We start from the raw sequence: 16,497 nt of genomic DNA, 5'->3' as shown, positions 1-16,497 counted from the left end.
TCCTCAGTTGAATGAGCTAACTCTTGCACATCCACGATCATGACCAAGATACTCCTCAAGATACGCAGGCCAGCCCCAGGTCCCACAATGGGTGCAGCCACTCGGATTGGATTTACAATGACTCACATTTCATTTAAGCAGTCGGTGCATTTTTGCTGAGTGCTGCTCTGTTGTAGGCTCTGTGCTGGGTACTAAGGATTTAGAAATAAGCCAGACCGGGTCTCTCCCTTCAAGGAACTCATGTTTTATTGGGGGAGTCAGGCAATTACAACCAATAGGATCTGGGCTTTTGAGAGGACTCTATCAGCCGAGGCTCCAAGCTGTACACAGCATAACCTACATAGGGTTAAGTAGAGGGAGAAGAGAATCAAGTTCAGTGCTACACAGCTAAAGGTCAGGGCCAGCCAAAATGCCCAACTGGTTTTCAAGGGGAAACATCACCACGCAGCCACCAGTCACTTGGTACCTATGTGAAGAGTTGCCATTTAGAAAGCCCTCTGTGGGTGTCTCATCACAATGCTTTTCAGGGGAATCTATCTACCCGCAGGCAGTCATCAATGTCCAGTATGAACTTCCAACTCCGGGTCTTGGCACGGAGATCTCCTTCTTCCTCTTTTATTCTTCTTCTTCTCCTTCTCCTTCCCCTCCTCCTCCTCCTTTTTCCTTCTCATACATTAGGTGCCTAGTGCATACCATGGGAGAGGACCAAGCTGAGAATATACTAATCCTCAGGGCAGCTCTAGCCCTCATCCTGTGAGCCAACTGACTAGAAGAGGTGGGAGCATACACGGTACCGGTCAAGGGACAGAGACGTCGGGGGCTGTGATGCCAGTGACAGCTGGGTGGCAGTGGGATCCCTGCAGGTGGGAAGCCAGGGTGAAAGTGAGGAAGACCCAAAGGAGAGGAAGAGCAGGCCCAGGTATAGGTCTTCAGGCAGCTGCAGACCAAACAGCATCTGGGGCATTTGGGGGAAATGTACGTGGTCAAGACCAAGTTCAGAGGGTGGGTTGTATTCCAGGTAGCCACCACCGGAAGTGGTGAAGAACAATATGGCAGAAGAACAATATGGTCAGTGGCCTCTGGCCACCACATGGGGAACTGGGTGGTGGAGTGGCGGCCTCTGTGGGGGTCAGGAAGACGACGTGGCCTTTCCCTTGTCTGGCTTCCTATGTCTCACCTTCTGACAGCCCAGCATGCCAATGCTATGTTGCTCAGAGACCTCTGGACACCTTCCTGGTAGAACCCAGGTCCTACATGAAACCCAAGCTGGTGTGGAATACGGGAAAGGTTTTCCAGCCTCTATACCACAGGAAGGCAATCTAGAAGGGATCAGGCAATTGGATGCTTGTATCTGGGATTCAGGAAAGATACATGAACAAGTGAGCTGGGCAGGGTCATGGGTTTTGCCTGGGTGCAAAGATTGGTGAGGACAGTGACTCAGACCAGGTAAAAAGATTACTTCCACTTTGATTCGCCACTGAAATTCACCACTGAAACAGCAAATGAGCTGGCAGAGATAGAGGTACAGTGTGATGCACTGATGCCTCCCTCACTTGTCGTACAGGTGTGCTCGAAGCCTAATGGTCAAAGCCAAGAGGGAAAAATCCACCAGGGAGGGGGAGCCCTGGCTGCCTGCTGGCTACCCTTTATTTCACTGAGCTTGAACTCAACACTCAGGGATCTATTTACTGTCACACAGGGAATTCCAAAATCCTATTCTGATAAGGAGCAGTTCTAAACCGTGAAATACTGAAGTGTTATGGATTAATTACAATGTAAGTGTTGATGAGAAGCAAACTTAAGCCAGAGAGACAGAGACAAAGTAGCTTTTCCTTCTCACCAGCCACGAGGCAGAGGTTAGGAAGCCTTTTTTCTAGGTAGAGATATCTGGTCAGGGACAGATCCTTGGTTATAGATCAGGAGCTAAGACAGAGACTGCCACTGGTGACCCTCTCCTGAGGGGGTTGTGAGTGTGAGCCCCAAGGATAAGAATCTAGTGGTCAATATAAATATAAAATAATTTCTCCCATATCAGCATTACTATTTTTCTCTTGTTATCACAGGATTTCAGCAAAATTTTGTAGAATACTTTCTTAGCATGCTTTGGGAATTAACGGAAATGTACTTATCCATAGCTGATGAAGACTGGATTGAGGGGAGGGAAAATCACCATGGATTCAAGATGCATTATGAATCTCAAACAGGAGAAATACAGAGAAAACCACACATAAGCACATTGTGATAAAACTGCTGAAAACCAGAAACAAAGAGAAAATCTTAGCAGCCAGAGAAAGAGATCCATTAGGGGACTTTCAAAGGAATAAGAACAAGACTGCTGGCTGACTTCTCATCAGAACCAATGACACTCAAAAGAGAATCGAATGTGATCTCCAAAGTTCTTGGAGGAAAGACTTCCCAACCTATACTTCAACAGTGGCAACAACACGCCTGGGTGGCTCAGTGGGTTGAAGCCTCTGCCTTTGGCTCAGGTCATGATCTCAGGGTCCTGGGAGCGAGCCCCGCATCGCATCAGGCTCTCTGCTCAGCAGGCAGCCTGCCTCCCTCAACTCTCTCTGCCTGCCTCTCTGCCTCCTTGTAATCTCTATCTGTCAAATAAATAAATAAAATCTTAAAAAAAAAAAAAAAGTATGAAGGAGAAACAGATATTTGCAAACTAGTCCAACCCAGGATTCAGCAGCAGCAGACCTGCACGAAAGGAAACACTAAAAGGGTGTTTTTAGGTAGGAAGGAATGGCTCTGGATGGAAGCCTGAAGATACAGGTCCACAGTAGAATAGAGAAATAGATATTCATACAACAGAGTATTCAAAATATACACATACACAAGAACACCCCTGGGAACATTGCTCCTAACAGCCAACATATTAATATCCAAAAGGCTGTCAACATTCATACTTGAAGTACTATTCTTCAATCAGAGTTAGTAAAACAGACTCATACTCCCATCCAAGGCAGAGTAATAAAGGCTAGATTTACCCGCCTCCTTGAAATAACAACATCATGGACAAAATATATGAAATAAAGGTTTTCAAAGGGCCAGGTACCAGACAAGGAATGGGATCATAAGAGAAAGGAAAATTGTGGTAACCTCTACAATTGCCTAAATTATAGCCTTGAGAGAGTCTCCAGGTCACAGTGCAGTAGGGAAGGGGATCCTCAGGGAAGCCTGGAAATTTCCCTGAGTTGAAAGGATGGACTTGGGAGTCTGAGGAGATCCAGTTGGCTAGCGTTTACAGGGCAGAGTACCAGAGATGAAAGAGCTGCACAGAGAGAGAATTCTGGAGATTTTCAGAGGGTCTTTCTGAAGGGTTCAGCTGAGTCGTGATCAGCGCATATGCCCTGGAGCCCTTACTTGCCTCTTTTGAGAGCTCTTTTGAGCTCTCTAGGCTCTTTTTGAGCCCCTACGGCATACTCAACTCTTGAGTAGGGACAAGGAAAGCCTGAGCCAAGGCAGATCTTTTCCTGCCCTCGAGAGGCTCCTGGTCTGTGGGAGGAAAGCAAGCACATGCACCTGACCAGCACACACGGCCTGGAGAGTCTGAGCTGAGAGCCAGATGAATGTTCAGAGGCAGATGTGGAGAGAAAAGGGCACCTACTGCTCTAACCAGCCTCCCCCTTCAAACCCGCTCACCAGGGCTGGGGCTGCAGAGGGACAAGGCTGACGTAAGGTCTGACGTTACTGACTCAGGGAAGCAAAGACTGCCCTCCCTGGAACAGGGGCAAGGACCTCTGGCCACGGAATGGCAGCCGGTACTCAGCTCTGCTCTGCCTCTGTATTTTGTATGATCTTGGAGGTCCCTGTCCTTCTGAGGCTCGATTTCCTCATCTGACCCTGGGGGATGCTCTATAAGCAATTTTTGCTCTGAGAGAGGTTGCTGCCAGCTGAGCTTCTGGGCCTCAGTTTCCCTTGTCACTAAAGGGGACAGTAATTCCCACCCATCTTTGGAAGAGTCTCCCAATTAAGAGGTTGTTCTATTCCTTCAGCCACTGCCCGAAGGGGGTAAAGAAGCACCAGGACTTTGTGCAGACGTGAGAGGATGGGCAGTGGTGGGCTTTCCAAGGCAACATAAGGAGAGGCAAGTGCTTTCCTCTAACCCAGCTTCTCACTTTAATCTTTCCCCAACTCATCCAGAATTGTTAGTTCCCAGAATTCCATGTTCCTTGCCCAGTTCTGTGGTTTCTGCAGGAATGATTGAGGAATGGAGAATGGCCGCCATCTTGGCAGGAAAGGCAATACCTCCCATTCTCAGACCTGAACCGCCAGTCTTCAAATGGCATGTGTGCTCTGCTTCCTGTACAGACCCATGCTAGTTAGCCCTCAGAGAACAATGTGGCCATGGCGTCTGTGTGCAGATTGCATTCACACACAACTCCTTAGAAGTAGAGTGGCTTCCTTCCCAGCACACCCTCCTGTCTCCTGATGGCCTCCAGAGGGGCCTCATCATCCCAGTTTGTGGACAGGAAACTGAGACCCCAAGGAAGAATCCGAGGCTCATCCTTACCAGGAGAGAAAAGAAAGTCCTGGAGGGACTGGGTGTGTGGAGACAATTCTTGCTTTGTGTTTCAGGAGAGAGAACCCAGCAGTGCAAATTTCAGTCAGATAGAGGCCTCTCCTGACATTCTAAATCCTCCCCAAACAAGCCATGTGGCCTCCTCCTCCCCGCTCCTCTCATTCCCCTGTCAATCCACTTTCTCTTCTCTTCTCACACACCATCCGGAGTCTAGCTTGGATTCGTGGTTGCTCTGCAGCTGTGGAGCCCAGCTCCTGCTCAGAGCAGGCCTCTAACCCCTTCACCTCCCTGCTCGAGGCCCTTCCATGACACTGCAGCTGAGGCTAAGAAAATAGCATCTCCCTGCCATTCCCCTGCCCCTACCCTGTCCAGCCACCTCATAGCATCTGTGGTTGGCTTGCACTCCCCACCTCCAGCACCCCCCACTCATCTCAAGGAGGCAGCCCTGGGGGGCTGAGCAGTGAGAAAAGGCTGAGGCCCTGCACACAGACCATACACCTCCCCACCACCCAGCTTGCTGTCTTGGTGTATCTGCAGTGGCCTCACCTCCTATCCCAATCCTCCCATCCAAACATCAAGACCCCTGAGCCCAGCCTCCTCCCGAGGATCCTGCACATTTCAGCTAGCTCCCCTCCTGACTCTCCAGCTTCATCAGCACAGGACCAGGCCCCACAGTGCTGTTTCCTAGTTATTTTATGCCCAGGGGCGGGGTTCCACCCATGCCCGATCTCAAGGCTGGTCCTGTCTCCCCAGGGATCCTTCCTCCTTCCGTAGAAGTCCACCCAGACACAAGGTCTCACTCGGGTAAGACAGGTGGACCTCAGTCCTGTTCAAAGAGAAGCTTAAGGGGCTACAGGCCCTCAGGAAACATTTCCCATTTTCCCTATGGAGTCTGCACAGTGTACGCTGTGTAGACTGTGTAAAGTCAGCTCATATGCCAGTAGAATGAGCGTGTGGGTCTGTGTGTCTGTCTGCGAGAGAAAGAGAGAGAGAGAGAGAGAACACGCATCTCTCTGAGTATGAGAGGAGAGTATGTGAGTGGATGGGAGTGAGGTTGGCCCCTCCCCTCTCCCCACCGCCACCTGTCTTCGACCTGAGGAGGTGAGGCAAGGGTTGAGTGCCATCTAGTGGCCAGGAGCTACACTACAGACCTCCCACACCTTCACCTCTTCTCGGTCTCACCCCTCCGGCCTCTGCAACACAGAAGCAAAACTGATCCCAGATCCTTCTCTTGGGTTCCAACGCCACTTGCTCACCACCCCTACCTTCCACCACAGTCCTGCAGAGACAGCGACTCTAACCTACTGACTCTGACCTACTGAATCTCCTTTCCCTATCCCAGAGAAAGAGCCATTGGAGGGGAAGTCAGGCAGGCATGGCTCACATCTCAAGCTTGGCAGATTAGTTAACCTCCCTGAACCTCAAGCTGCTTGGCTGCAGAATGAGACAATGGTGTCTACTCCCCAGAATCATAGTAAGGTTTTATGTCAAATGAAACCATTAAGTTGGGAGGGCTGAGCAGCTACAAGAAGCCACGGGGCCCAGCCTAGTGTTCTCCGATCCGGCGAGAGCTGCCTGGTGAGAGCCCCGCACAGACTCCTCCTCCCAGCCGGCTTCCCGTTTCTCCTGACGCCCCTCCCCCAGCCGCCCCAAATAGCTGCCCCGCCCATCTTCCCTCAGCTCACCTCCTGCGGAGGGCGCCACAGCCGGTCGTCATTGCGGGTGAGAGAGGCCCCAAGCCGCCACCCGGAGTGGTTCATGGGGCCGCGTGGACCCACCTTCCAGGCCACCTCCCAGGCTTCCCTTGGCCCTCACCTCCACCCAATTGGTCACCAGGTTCTGCCAATCCTACAGGTCTTAAATTCCTTCCTCCCTCCCAAGGCCAGCCCCGGCACCGAGAATCAGCTCTAGAGAGATCCCTGCCTCATCTCCTTTTTCTGCTTCCCAGCAGGATCTTCCTAAAATGCAGGTCCAGGGGCATCTGGGTGGCTCAGTGGGTTAAAGTCTCTGCCTTCAGCTCAGGTCATGATCCTGGGGTCCTGGGATAGAGCCGCACATCTGGCTCTCTGCTTGGCCGGGAGCCTGCTTCCCTTCCTCTCTCTCTGTCTGTCTCTCTGCCTACTTGTGATCTCTGTCAAATAAATAAATAAAATCTTTTTAAAAAATAAAATGCAGGTCCAAGTCACTCCTCTACTGCAATCTTTCCCTGGCTTCCCCACTGCCCCTGAGGTAAAACCAAACTTCCCAGCCTAGTATTCAAGGCCCTTCCTGATCTTCCCTCTGTCTCTTCATTCCTTGTGTGCCTTCATATGAGCAGTCCTTCTACCAAAGCGCCTGTCCCCTTGTGCCCACAGGAAAACAGTACCTGCTCATCTTCCAGACTTCCCTGCCTTTCCTCAGGGTTGTGATCCTGCCCGTGGCCCCATGGTCAAGAGTCCCATAGGATTGTCATGTCCTGTGACCATATCTCCCTGGCCAGGCTGTTAGACCTTCCAGAGTAATGACAAGGACAGTTAGCTCTGGGCCTCAGCAAAGGCATGAAGAAATATTTGTGAGCTGTTCGCTCAACTGGGTGGCGAGGAAGGATCTGTCACAGCATGGGCCTCAAATGGGATTAGATGTCCTCAAGGGAGGGTTGAGCTGGGGACAGACGACAGATGCAGGGACGGGGAGCGAGATCCCTGCAGTGTGCACACAGGCTGTGCTTGGTAGAAGAGGGACACACATTCAGGGTTGGGGGAAGGGGAGGGGAATCACAGGCAGAGAAGCACCTGTGCCAACACACACTGATGCCGGGGTCAGCTGCACATTGTTAGAACAGCCAGACCCTCTGAGCAAGGGGCCTGCTGGGCACTGACCTGCCCCTAGCTGGGGGTCCACTGGTCAGCCTGGGTCCTGTGCTGAGAGAAGACAGGGACAGACTGGGAGAGCCCAAAGCGGGGGCTGGGCAGGGAAGGGGACTGGACCCAAGCTCCTAAGGGAAAGTGAGGTGCCCTGCAAACCATCCAGCCCAGAAGAGCAGGTACCAAACCATGAGAAATAGGCTCTGTGGTCCCAAAGGCTGGCACCCGGAGCACCGCCAGTGGTCACAGGATGGCCCTAACCATCTCCTCCCAGCCCTCCTTTCCTCCCTGTCCTAGGAAAGGAAATCCCAGCGTTGAGCACTGAACGTATCAAGCTTTACTGATCTGGACGAGATAAACAGGAGAGGAAATGGGGAGGAGAGGGGGTGTAGGCAAGAGAGGGCAGGGTGTAGATATTTTACCCATCTGAGCCTACTGCTGTTCCAGTGTGAGCTCTGCCTCTCTCCCTGCAGACGGAAACATGCTCACAAGCAGAAAAGCAGGGAAGCAAATCCACAGACACAACTTGGGCTGTATCTGGTGTAGAGTCAGACTCAGGGGCACTTTCTCGGCAGGACTTAGGGGTACACAGCTGGGGAAGGCCCAGAGGGATTTCAGAGGTCTAGGCTCTGGCTGGGTGGGCACTCATGACCAGGAGGTCAGCAGACAGAGGGTTTAGGACAAGCTCTAGGCGGCCTGCTTCAGCCTAGTTCTTTCTTCCCAGGCAGCCAGCTTCAGCCCAATTCTTTCTTCCCAGCTCACAGTCTCTGCCAGCCAGCATGTCCCTCACTGCTCCACGCCCAGGCCTCCTCATCCACCGTCTGCCTCTAAGCCCCATGGTCTGGTAGAGGACTGGTCCAGGGGGTACCCAAACAGGTCTGTGACTCTCCTAGAAGAGGAACTATGCACGAGTGGTGGGGGCTCCAGTAGCTGAGGAGTTCTAAAGAGCTTTAGCTGGCCCCAATTCTGTCTCCCCCATCCCCGTGCACAGTATCTGGAAATAGCCCCATGGGACAGGGTTGGTAGAAAGAAATAGATTTATTCTCATGTACAAAGCGGTCAGCCCACGGGACCATATACAACAGTTGCACAGAATCCTAGAAAAACGCATCTCTCTAAAGGCAACTCAGAATAGGTAAGGCAGGTGGCCCCCCTCCCCCCACCCCACAACACATACAGAATAACACAGAGAAGGGAGAAGCCAGCAGCCGGGCTGACCCAAGAGGCCCGGCCCTATGGGGGTCTCCCAAGCCCCAGGGCACGGGTAGATATGGCCTTGAAGAAGATAGGAGCCCTGCTAGGGCTGAGGCAGCCCTCTCTGGCTGCAGGAAGGGGGAAGGGACTTAGGCTAAGAGGGGGGATGCTCAGGGGGCCCCTGAGGGACTCAGGGTCGGCTCTCTGCCCTAGGGTTGCAGGGACATTCCACGGCTTCTCCTGGGACTCCACAGAGCCAAGGGGACTTTGATCTAAAAGGGGTCTTAGAAAATGGATTGTCTCACTCTCCTGTCTCACCCACACAAAGGAAGTCACTTGCCCAGGGTCACACAGTCAGGAGGAAGCATTATTGACTCAACTGGCACCTGTCTTCCAGCCTCAGGCTCCTTCTTGCCCATCATTCCTATCCTGCTTTCTTCCTGAGCCCCCTCTGCCCAGAGTCCTGAGCTGGCCCTCTGGCAGCTTCTGTGTGGGGCCCGGGCAGCTCCCCAGTTCCCAATGCTCACCACAATTATAGTGGCGATCCTTAGGGTCACCTTCAGCCTCGTGGCTATTTCTAGCCATCCAGCAGAATTAATGACCGTTTCTAAGACCCACTCCCTGCTCACTGAGATGTCCCACCTCCTCCTTGCAGGAGAACCCTGAAAGCGGGAAGAGGGCCAGATCAGGTGAGGCAGGAATGGGGCCCAGAAGAAACCATCCAGGCTGCCTCAGAAGGACTTGCCAAGATGTGGTCAGGGTCGCAGAGCGGGTCCCACTGCTTCTCGGTCCCCCCGTGCTCTCAGAGGGCAAATGACAAAGTCTTGGTGAAGCTGGAAGTCTTGCTTCCATTATACAGACAAGAAAGCTTAGGCCCAGGAAGGTCAGTGCTTGCCCAGGGTCGCACGGTTAAGTCCTGGATTAGAACCTAGGACCTGTGGCTCTGGTCCCAGTACACCGGGGCCAAGCTAGTGCCGGGCTGTTAAGAGGAGGCCTGGGCAGGGAAGGGTCCTGGGGCAGGGCTCATTCAGCATCAAGGCTGCAGCAGCCGTTGACGGGGGCCCTGGTGCCATCCAGGTCAGGCACCTCATACTCCTCGTCCAGGAAGTCCAGCGAGTTGTTGCTCGGGAGGCCGCGGATGGTGAACTTGTGAGACACTTTGGTCCAGTGCTCACGGTTAGAGGCCACGCGCTCATACAGCTCTGCCGCCTTGGGGAACAGGTCCTGCAGCAGCCTAGGGGTACAAGGGCGCAGGGGCAGGGCAGAAGTCAGACTGTGAGTAGCAAGGGCGATGCGGGCTATCCTGCAGGTGGAACTTGCACCTGAGTGTGAGGCCTGGGATAGGATGCTCAAGGAGAGAATGAAGTGAAGGCCTCATGTAAGGGCCAGAAAAGGATGGCTGTGCCCAGAGGCCGCCCAGTGCGTCAGCTGGAGCTCGGAAGCCCAGTCCCTGGGTCTGCCGCAGCCAGCCCCATCCCCTTGGCAGCCGCTCCCCACCGTCCCCCCTGACCCAAACTCTCTCACTTGTAGATGGGCATTGCGATGTGCTCCATGAAGCTGATCTGCAGCTCAGGGATGTAGGCCTTCTCCCGGTCCATCATCTCCATCGGCCTGTTGCCCATGGCCTTCTCCTGTACGCAGCAAGTTGTCAGGCCCGGCCCCTTCTCCCTCAGTCAGGCACCAGGAAGAAACTTACCCAGCCCTTCCCAGTCCCAGGCCAGGAACCCTCCCCGCAACTTGGACACCCAGGGTTATGCACCACATACCAAGTCTCCCTGGGAGAAGAACTCTTTGTAGATCAGCTCCTGAAAGGCCAGCACTCACGTCACACTCTGTGCATGGGCTCCATCTACGTGAGCTCCCCTACAGCTCATTCCCAGACGGCAAACCGAGGCAGCCCTCAGCCCCCACCTCAGGCCCAATTGGCAGGGGGACAGCCCCAGATGGGATCAAGTGGCTGCATTCCAGCTCCCCTTCCACCAGCCACTGACTTGCTGTGTGACACCCAGTGAGTCCGTGCCCCTCTCTGAATCTCCCCATCTGTCACCCTGAACTGATCTAGGTTTCTGTCTCCCCAAAACTGAGCCAGACTGAGCTTTGCCCAGAGAGGGTGTCTGGGCTGCAGGAGCCACACAGAACTGGGCAGGCAGTTTCTCAGGGAGGGGCAGCACTTACAGCAATCTTTCTGGTTGTCTTCCAGCCCTTGGTCTGGTCAGAGAGGTCACAGGAGGTCATAAGGAGGCAGAGGAGGAGGCTGTGGTGCTGCTTGTTGTTCCGGTCATAGCCCACTGTTGGGGAGAGGATGGGGTCAAGGACCCAGGCCCCTCTGTCTAAGGGCAAGACCCCAGGGCCCACCCTCCATGTGTGGCTCAGGAAATCCAGCACCCTGAATGGGAGCCACAGGGCTGGGTGCTGGATCTGCCTGGGTCTGGTGGCTCGATGCTGGGCAGGGGGCCAGGGGGTGTCTAAACCCCTGGAGCTGCTCTGCAGCCACATCACCCTCTTGGTGGTCCTTCCCCAACCCCAAGGCCCGGGGTTAACAGCTGGCACCTTCAGCCATCTTCTGGAGGTCTTTGAAGATGCGAAGGTGATGGGCCAGGTCGGTGGCCAAGATGATGTCCCGCATCAGGTCCAGCATACGTTGATAGTCCTGGGCCGGGGCGGGGGGAGCATCAAGGCCTCCTGCCAGACACCCCCACCCACTCTCTCGGCCCCTTCCCCTGACCCCGTTACCTTCCGGGAGAAGTGGTCGAAGATGTTGCAACCGTGGGTGTTGAGGATGGCGATGGCCTGAGCGAAGTGGTGTCTCTGGGGAGCGGGGAGAGGAAAGATGGGGCCCCAGTGGGGACTGGGGGCACTGTTCACCACTGACCCCAAGAGAAGTAGCAGGCCCGGTACAGCTCCAGCCCCCCAAGGTGAGCACAGCGGGCAGACCCAGGGAGTCTGGGGATCTGGTTCCCATTCTGGGCTCTGTTGCGGACCTCTATGTGACCCTGGGCAGGTCCCTGCAGGCCCTGAGCCTCAGGTCCCTCAGCTGTCACATGGAGGGACACAACCAGGCAAACTCTGAGAGCCTCTCAAACTGGAGTGATTCCGAAATGATCCCCCAGAGTCCTAGACACTAATTCATGCAGCAAACATTTGTTTGCTGACAAAGAAAGGCAGTGATGAGGAGAGGGCAAGGCCCCTGTCTCTCGATGCTGACGGGCTGTCACTTGGAGGAGCAGCAGGCTTAGCCCAGGGCACAGCGAGCAAAAGCAGGGCTGCCAGGCGGCCTCCCGGGAGGGAGTGAACCCCTTGTCTCCCAGGGGCATGCAAGCAGGGGCAGTCTCCAGAGGGGTGTTGTGGGGGGGGCAGCATGGGGCAAGGTGACCTTGAAAATTTGACTTTTACTGTGTGCCAAGCCCTTGCCAAGGGCAGAGAATTCAGAGACGTCTCAGATTTTGTCCCTCCCCCAAGGAGCTTCCATCTGGGGGGTGGACAGACTCAATTCAAACAACCTAAGGCAAAACTGGGAGTGACGGGGGCAGAGTCATCCTAGGCCTGGTGGGGAGCGGGATGCACAGGGCATTCCCAGACACGCAAAGAGAAACATGCTAAATACAAGTCCTCCTGTGCAAACCTGGGCTCGGACAGAATCCGAAGGCTGACTCACACCCCCATCCACACCGGCACCTCTACACACCCATCCAGCCAAAGGAACCAGACATGCCCTGGGCGCGGGGGTGGTGACAGTCCACAGGGCCTGTCTGGAGAGCAGGGCTTGGGAATAGGAGCAGCTGGGTCACAGTCTAACGATGTAAAGTCACCAGCCTTAAGAGGATGATGGGTACAGGGATATTAGGTAGAACGGTGGTACCTCCATGACAGAGCCCTCGGAGCTGTAGAGCGCAGCCAGCACAGATTTCTGTAAGAACCCCGGAAATCTCCATCACTCTTCACATCCAGATGTAAGTGCCTGCCACATTAGGCTAGGCATTGCCCTGTCCTCCCCGCCCCTTACGACTCTCTTATCTTAGAGCCTTGCAAAGTCTCAGGGAGCCTCCTCCCAGCTCTAAACCAGCTCCTGGTCTCAGCAGCTCCCACCTCCCCTCAGGATGCAGGGCTGAGACTCCCAGACACCCCCAGAGGGTGCCCCCTGTGGGGAGGGCAGAGTCTCACCGAGGCCACCTGGAAGGAGTTGTTTGTGCCTCTGTGGTCCAGGTCATGACACATGCAGGAAATAAACAAGGCGAAGATCTCGATGTCCCTGGTTGGGAGGCAGCAGGGAGAGGGAGATCAGCCCCCTCCCACACAGCCAGAGGAAGAATGGCTGCATGAGTTGTCTGGGAGCCACCAGACAGGAGCTCGGGACGCCTGGGTCCCCTTCCTGGAAAGCAGCCCTGATTTGGAGTTTCATAGGCTCATTGTTCCAGGCGTATGTGACTGTGAGCAAGTCCCACCTGGAAAACAAGACTATGCAACCTTCGTCACGACACCCTTAGGAGGATCCCAGGAGGTGGTGCATGTTGGGGGCCTGCCACAATGGGAAGGGGACTCCAGCAGCTGCCAGACGTTGGTGGGGAGGAGAGGCTGGCGCAGCCACTCACTCGAGGTAGTTGGAGAGCTCCAGATTTTTGTAGAGCAGGTAGCAGAAGTGGGAGACAGAAAAGGCGTGCATCCAGTTGTGGTAGGGGGGATCCCGGTAGCCCTTCTTCACCATCAGACAGAACCTGGGAGGAGGAGAGAGAGCAGCAGAGGGGCCTCAGACTCTCCTCCTCCAGGAAGCCCTTCAGGGTTTGCCTTGCCCCCATTCCTTTCCGTTACTCATGGTCCCAGGGGCTGGGAATTGCCCCACTCCGACACACCAGGCCACTCCCAGTCATCCTCAGAGACCCCTTCCCAGAGTGCTGGGGCAATGGATATGATTGTAGAGGACAGAGTGGGGCAAAGCCCGGGTCTCCCCGCCCGTGGAGGGGACGGCTGGGGTGCGTACCGGGCCAGAGTCGGGCAATCGATTTTGTAGTTGTTGATGAAATTCATGTCCTGCAGCATGCTCAGAATGGCCTGGAGAGAGCAAAAGGCAGGGACCAGAAGGACTGTGAGTTTTGAAATGACTCCCCTGCCTTGGGCCTTCTTGAAGCCTACCAAATTTTGGAATCTCAGAGCTTTAGATCTAAGCCAGAGAACCATTAAAACAATAACAACAACAAAAAACCCCGAAAACCAAAAACCAAAGACCCGGAGAACGACGAAATGGTAGAGCCAAGCATTCCCAGAGCCATGAGCTTTCAGAAATGGGATCTAAGAATTCCTGTAACCAAGTTCACACAAAATCTTAGAAAATCAGGGAGGGCCTGCTAACCCTGAGACCACACGCCCTGGGCATTGATGGTTCTGGGGCAGCCTTAGGCGGTCATCCAGTCCAGCCCCTGAGCCCTGGGAAGGCCCCGTGGTCCATGCTGGCAGACCACATGCCCACTCCATCTCCCGAGGGAGGCCCTCTAGTCTTTGGTGGTGATGGTCTTGCCAGGAAGCTCCTGTCCACGTCTAACTTAAATCCCTGGCTGACATCCTCCACCTCTTACGGTCATATGGGGAAGGGCCAGCTCACCATGGAAGTGTCATCCTCGGGCAGAGAGCGAGGGGTGTAGGTAAAACTGGCAAAGTTGGAGTCAATGGCAGCCACAGGCTGGATTCCATCATGGAGGAGTTTGGTGTATTCATCATCAGAGACCTAGAGGGGACCAACCAGGGTGTTAGAGGATGGCCTCCACCTCCACCCAGTGTCCTCATCCTCAAAATCCCATAGTGGGGGGATCCCCCACCCAAAATGCACCCTCACTGGGCAAGAGATCCCCGTTGTCCAGCCCACCCACTGTGCCTCCTTGCCCGTGAAAACCCCAATCTGTAACAGCCTATCCTCAGCAAAGGGAACACCCCTTCACGATATCCTCCAAATAACGCCAGCCTTTCACAGACACTAACTTGAGGGTTCCTTCCTTCAGGGGGGAATGTTCCAGAGTCTAACCTCAGTCCTTCCAACCACAGCTTTGACCCTACCCACAAAGTCTGGGACCCTTTGATTTGGACATAGGTGAGAGGAAAATGACCACCACACACTTTGATCTAAAGCCTGGGACCGTTTTTCTGAAACGAAGTCTGGGAATGAGACAGGCTATCAGCAGACTGTGGGAGACTATAGGACCACAGTACCTAGGGGAGCTGGCGGAGGGCCCTGAGTGAGCTTCCTAGCCTTCAGTGATTCTTAAGGTGGGAGTTCTCCCCAGATATGGGGAACATCAGGCTAAACCAAGTTCCTCCCTGGGCCGGGTCCTGCTGTCAGCCTTGGGGCTAAACCAGAACCTGCTTGAAAGAGGCTGCCTTGAAGGAAAGCAGGAGATCAGGAGGCCTGCCATTGTTCTCGGTCTATTCTTATCTTTAAGAGAGGGCAATCAGAAAACCCAGGCTGGTCCTGGGCCCCTGAGGAACTGGGAGGCAGGGAAGAAACAGATGGTTGCAGGAAACCCTGGGATCCTGAGAAGAAGGACAGAGACTCCGCGTAGGCCTCACCTTCATGTGGTACATCATCATCTCGTTGGCTAGGTGGCTGCGATACTGGGCCTCATTCACTTTCTTGTATAGGAGGGACTGGGGGAGAGAGGGAAAGATGGGGCTCAAGCAAAGTGGCTATGAAATCTCAGAATGCCCAGGACAGGGACAAAGGGGTCAGACAGAACCCCCCTCCTGTCCCATGCTGACCCTAGTCCGAGCCTTCAAGCTCCAGCCCAGAGTAGGGAGCACCCTCTGACTCCCCCCCAAACCTCCCTCCCCTTGCTCCTCCTCCCCAGGTCTTCTTGGCATTTGATCTGGCACTTTGCACCCCCTCCTGAGCCTGCCCCAGTCTTTAGTCATGGAGTCTGAGTTCCAAAGCAGGGAAAGAGAAGCAAGGAAGTGGGAGAGCCTCAGGAACCTAGTGGTTGGCTTCCCTGAGCCAGAACTCCCAATTCTGGACAATGAGACCCAACGTTTCCCAAAAAGAAGCTAACCAGGGGCTTGGGTTGAGGTTGCTTTGGGAAGAGATGGGCCATAATGACAATTGGAGTCTTCCCTGATCCTAGAAGGCTAACAGGACAAGATAGTATATAATAATAGTATCCTGATTTTCAGATGGGAAACATGTCAGAGGTGACCAGCAGGCACTGTAGGCTGTACAGTGACCCAGAGCAGAACTCCGAGTTACAGACCTGTGCTCTGGACAAAGTCAATGAGGAGAGGATAACAGAAGGTCCTGCACTGGCTCTAGGCCCTGTCCCCACTCACATGGGCTATGCTGATGCCACAGTAGATGGAGAAGGCTGTCGCCAAGTCCTCATCGAATTTGCTGAACCATGGTCCGTTAATCTTGTTCACCAGCTCGGCCACACCGATGACCTCTGGGGACCAGAGAGGGGCTAGCACCAGCCGGTGGGTGTGTCCGGTGGCGTCTGCCTTCCCAGGGTGTCCTCAAGGGACGTCCAGGCCTGGGTAACCGCAAGGCCTTTCTGCTCTGGGACTCTAGGGCGGTGGGGAAGGGTCGCCAACCCTCCGCTCGGCTCCGCCCCATCCTGCTCAGGCCCGCCCCGCCCCGTCCCGCCCCGCCCGGCTTCCCGGAGCCGCCGGGAGCTCGCACCCTGGTTCTCGTTCTTGATGGGGAAGCAGAGGATGTTGCGCGTGCGGAAGCCCGTGCTGTCGTCCACGCCACGGTAGAAAAGCGGGTGCGCGTAAGCGTCTGGGATGTTCAGGATCTGGCCGGTGGTTGCCACGTGGCCCGCAATGCCCTGGTCAGCCGGGATGCGGATCTCGTAGCTCTGCCGGGATGGTAACGGAGTAGGGAGGAAGTCAGCGGCCCGCCAGGGAGCGGACCGTGTACTGTCCCTTCTGCTCCCTCGCCGCCCTGCGGACTCCTGG

At 54.7% G+C, this 16,497-nt stretch overlaps 1 protein-coding gene across 4 annotated transcripts in view; it reads right to left on the bottom strand.

Moving 5' to 3' along the window:
* Positions 1-8,393: 8,393 nt before the first annotated feature.
* Positions 8,394-16,497, bottom strand: part of PDE2A (phosphodiesterase 2A) — a 92,383-nt gene continuing 84,279 nt past the window's right edge. For all 4 annotated transcript variants that reach the window (XM_082749722.1, XM_082749724.1, XM_082749723.1 and 1 more), the window contains 14 exons: positions 16,220-16,397; positions 15,871-15,983; positions 15,121-15,198; positions 14,162-14,284; positions 13,544-13,614; positions 13,158-13,280; positions 12,730-12,817; positions 12,428-12,475; positions 11,302-11,376; positions 11,119-11,218; positions 10,744-10,856; positions 10,335-10,373; positions 10,093-10,199; positions 8,394-9,802 (listed from right to left, as the gene is read on the bottom strand). In XM_082749722.1, the coding sequence (XP_082605848.1) occupies positions 9,592-9,802; positions 10,093-10,199; positions 10,335-10,373; positions 10,744-10,856; positions 11,119-11,218; positions 11,302-11,376; positions 12,428-12,475; positions 12,730-12,817; positions 13,158-13,280; positions 13,544-13,614; positions 14,162-14,284; positions 15,121-15,198; positions 15,871-15,983; positions 16,220-16,397 (1,467 nt within the window). In that variant the 3' untranslated portion in view covers positions 8,394-9,591. The remainder of the gene's footprint in view (positions 9,803-10,092; positions 10,200-10,334; positions 10,374-10,743; positions 10,857-11,118; positions 11,219-11,301; positions 11,377-12,427; positions 12,476-12,729; positions 12,818-13,157; positions 13,281-13,543; positions 13,615-14,161; positions 14,285-15,120; positions 15,199-15,870; positions 15,984-16,219; positions 16,398-16,497) is intronic.

Source organism: Mustela nivalis, assembly GCF_964662115.1.
Source record: "Mustela nivalis genome assembly, chromosome: 9".
Taxonomy (NCBI): domain Eukaryota; kingdom Metazoa; phylum Chordata; class Mammalia; order Carnivora; family Mustelidae; genus Mustela; species Mustela nivalis.
The sequence above is the reverse complement of the archived record's forward strand: the minus strand, read 5'-3'. Positions and strand labels throughout refer to the sequence as shown.